Source organism: Dipteris shenzhenensis, chromosome 12, assembly GCF_047967505.1.
Source record: "Dipteris shenzhenensis isolate YYH24624 ecotype China chromosome 12, Dip_SZ_1.0, whole genome shotgun sequence".
Taxonomy (NCBI): domain Eukaryota; kingdom Viridiplantae; phylum Streptophyta; class Polypodiopsida; order Gleicheniales; family Dipteridaceae; genus Dipteris; species Dipteris shenzhenensis.
The window spans coordinates 993,283-996,751 of NC_141607.1; the positions used below are offsets into that span (position 1 = coordinate 993,283).

General features: G+C 44.7%; 1 protein-coding gene across 1 annotated transcript; it reads right to left on the reverse strand.

The window, feature by feature from the left end:
* Window positions 1-269: 269 nt before the first annotated feature.
* LOC147895650 (hydroxycinnamoyltransferase-like) lies at window positions 270-2,230 on the reverse strand. Its single transcript, XM_087382615.1, has 2 exons — window positions 1,782-2,230; window positions 270-1,640 (listed from the first exon to the last, which is right to left on the reverse strand). The coding sequence occupies exons 1-2, from the start codon at window positions 2,205-2,207 to the stop codon at window positions 648-650; spliced, it is 1,419 nt and encodes a 472-aa protein (XP_087238741.1). The 5' UTR covers window positions 2,208-2,230; the 3' UTR covers window positions 270-647.
* Window positions 2,231-3,469: the final 1,239 nt, after the last annotated feature.

Here is a 3,469-nt window from a genome sequence, read left to right on the forward strand (position 1 = left end):
CCTAATTATAGGGTAATTAATTTAAAGATTTTTCTTTCGAGTCATTAAGGTCTTGAACAAAAAATACAAAGTGTCCTTTACCACATGTGCTCTAATCATACAAGCCATGCTCATGAGCATTTGTGCTCCTCCTTTTTACATGGAATAAGAGTGTGAGAAAGGAGAGGGAGAGAGATTCAATAATTTAACTAGTATGATTCGTTTTAGAAAGTGGATTAAGACGTGTGGAAATTTCAAAAATCAATATCCAAATGTGAGTATAGCACTCCTTTCCAAAGAAACGCCTTCTTATAACACTCGTATATATAGTTGGAGTGTGATATTGGGAAGCACAAGTACCTTACACATATAGGCAGCTCTTAGAGCTTATGGTTTAATTAAGCTTTACATTATCTTCACCTAAGCAACCTTATTTACACATATGGGCAGCAACCTTATTTAGAAAATAATAGAAAATCACAAAAAGCAATCCTCCATTCCCTTTAAGAGGCAATCTAAGAAAGTGAACGTAAACTCATCCCATGAGAGAAGCAAGCAAGTTTGTAACACCCTGCAAACAAGTCACGAACAACATGATAAAAACCAAGCGTCAATGCATGGATAGGCAACGCCTTGTGCTCAACCTCATGCGCTGTGCTTCTCTTCAATTACGACGTCGAAGCACAGGCGCACAGTGCAGCTACGGCACTCGATGGGAGACGGTGCGCCGGTATGAGCTCAGGTCGCAGGGGTGCCTGATTAGTTGCTGCTGCCTGGCCCTCATTCTCCAGGTAGAAGGAGTGCCTGACGAGTTGCTGCATGGCTTCCGGTTGAAGTTTGATGCACGCATCCACGCTCCCCCCGCCTTCTTTACCTGGGAACAAACAAATCTCGCCGTCTCTCCCCATCCTTCCAGGTCGCACCGACTCAGGTTTCCCCCACCCAAAGTCGACATCGTAAGCTGGGAACCTTGGTGAACTTGCCACCACCATACAGCCGGGGCTGTTTTCAAGCTTAAATGGCTGAAACGGATTATTCCTCAGCTCTAGCCAGTGCATCAACCCGTGGACCGTCTCGTTATTGATGCCCTTTACTGCATCTCGGATTCGCGAAGCTGTGGCAGCCAAACTCTCTTTCATCAGCTCTCCTGCTGTGGCTACGGCCAGAGTCCATTGAAGAACATTGCCGAAGTAGGAATCCGGAAGCGGCGGCACTATTCTTGCTCTGCAATCGGCTGGTACAAGAGCAAACACTGTCTGTTGTGGTCTGGGCTTACTCACTAGTGTCACACATTTCCAAGAGTGTGCCGCAAGGGATTCGAAAGACGAGAACGAGATGCTACTCTCGTGGCTTGCCTTTGTTTTCAACTTCTTGATTGCGTCCGCAGTGAGATGGAATACTCTCTCTTCAAGCTTCTTATTAGGCTTTTCAATGAGGCCGGCCAGACTATTGGACATTGGCACAAACGGGAGTCGTGCTTTCTCCTGGGAGACGTTCTCTAGTTTTAGAGCCGTCCTGTCGTGCAAAGGAGGCTTGGAAATGGACAAGCTTCTCCCACATTCCCCCCACGACACCATAAAGTCCCAAAAAGAGCGCCCATCGGCAATTACATGGTTCTCGCTAACTCCAACGACGAGCCCTCCACCCTGAAACTTGGTAACCTGTAGTAGGAAATATGCACACATCGGTCGATATCAAAACCAAACAACAGGCCTCGCAACGAGTATAATACGAGATTCAATACTACAGAAACTGTCGTGAAAAGTGCAAAGTAATTAAAACCTCACTACCACTTTACGCACCTGTACAGCTAAAAGCGGAACGTTGGGGCTGTCGGAGCACTTCAATTCTGAATACCTCGTTAGATCGGTGAAAAATGGTTGCAATTGAAAATCCGGACGTAGGTCACTGAAACAAATGTTTATGGACGCCTCAACGAAATCAACACCCGCGTCGTTGCAATCCACCGAAATCCTTCCATCCTCCCCGCTTGACAATCTACCTGCCCACGGATAAAAGTGCACGAGGGCTCGAGACAGGCTTTCTTTCAATCTGCCAACTATGCGAGGGTATTCATCGTCGGGTGTGTCATAAAAGAGCAGTCCTAGCATGTAAGGGACGTTTCGCAATACAAGGTCGAGGCTGGAGAGAAAGAGGCGCTGGCTAGGGGTGGAGACGGCAGGCACGATGGTGGAGGTTTGCATTACGGATACCCTGGCATTCTCCATGATTTCAAAAACGCTGCGTTGTCAATACCACCATGCAGGGAGATATATAGACGATGTTCGTGGACGAATCACGCTAATAATCGTGGACTTCACCGGCGACGCAACCGAAATTGTCGTTGCGACTCGTGACTTCGGTAGAGTTCCGAAATGGCGGTATAATTTACAGCTAAGGGCGACGACTGTGGAAGGATTAGAAGGGCATCGAGACGGGCCAAAAGGAGAGGCCATTTTCGTTGTGCATGCAAAGTCTACGTAAACTCCCATGAACACGCACGGTTTGTCAAGCGTGTGTAGCGTGCAACGCCTTCCTTTTGACAAGCCCATCCTCTTTTCACACCTTCCACGAGTAGTTCCATTGGCTTTATTCTCTTTTTCTCCCACGACTTTCTCTCCGGCCAATCCATCTTGTCAAATCAAGGTTATAAGACTCCTCCATTGAGGGAATCTCTCCTAGAATTCATGCACCTCATATGTCCTTGTTAAGATCAAGCTCCTCTAGATAGATGTCAATCAAGAAAACTATGGTCAACTCTCCAATTCTTTAGTCATTATTCATTCAACCCCCCAAAGTTACATGTCTCTTGTTTCTTTTCTTATAGCATATGTCCTTGTTATTTGAAGATCAAGCTCCATCAAGATGTCAATCAATAAAACATAGTTTCTTACCTTCATCTAGGGTCAACTCTCCTTTAATGTTGTTATTATCCGTTCAACCACCCAACAAGATATTATTTCGTTCTTAAGATTGGTTTCAAACTTAAAATCACCTTGACATCACTATGACAAAATATAATGTGCATGCTAAAGCCTATGCAAAGAATAAAGTCTCTGAAACAAAATAACAATTTGGAAAGTTACGAGTAATAATTCCAACATCCCATGTTGCATCATTTCAGCATAATCTCCAAGCATACAACCCCACATAGGAAGTAGGGCTACCAAATCCCATCTCAATAATGTTGCTACAAGCACAACTCAATCAAGAAATTAAGATACACAGGTACCTTAACCATGTAGAACTAGGGTGAACGTTGGGAGTGGGAGTCATCCAGCATGAGGCAACCATTAATTATAGAGAGTATTATGATACAAGATCACTTGGGGATTGCTCAATACATCGTTGGTTGATTAATTTATGTTATGCCTATCTGTTGAGCATAGTAGATAATGCAGACATGTACGATGCATAGAATTGCAATGCACGGTATGGAGCTAGTGTCAAGCCTCCTCTAAAAATGCTTTGCAGAAGACTATAATAATGG

Coding starts and splice junctions, on each gene's coding strand:
- LOC147895650 (XM_087382615.1), bottom strand. CDS start 2,207: ATGGAGAATGCCAGGGTATCCGTAATGCAAACCTCCACCATCGTGCCT. Junction 1,641..1,781: donor TTCCGCTTTTAGCTGTACAG/GTGCGTAAAGTG, acceptor TTCCTACTACAG/GTTACCAAGTTTCAGGGTGG.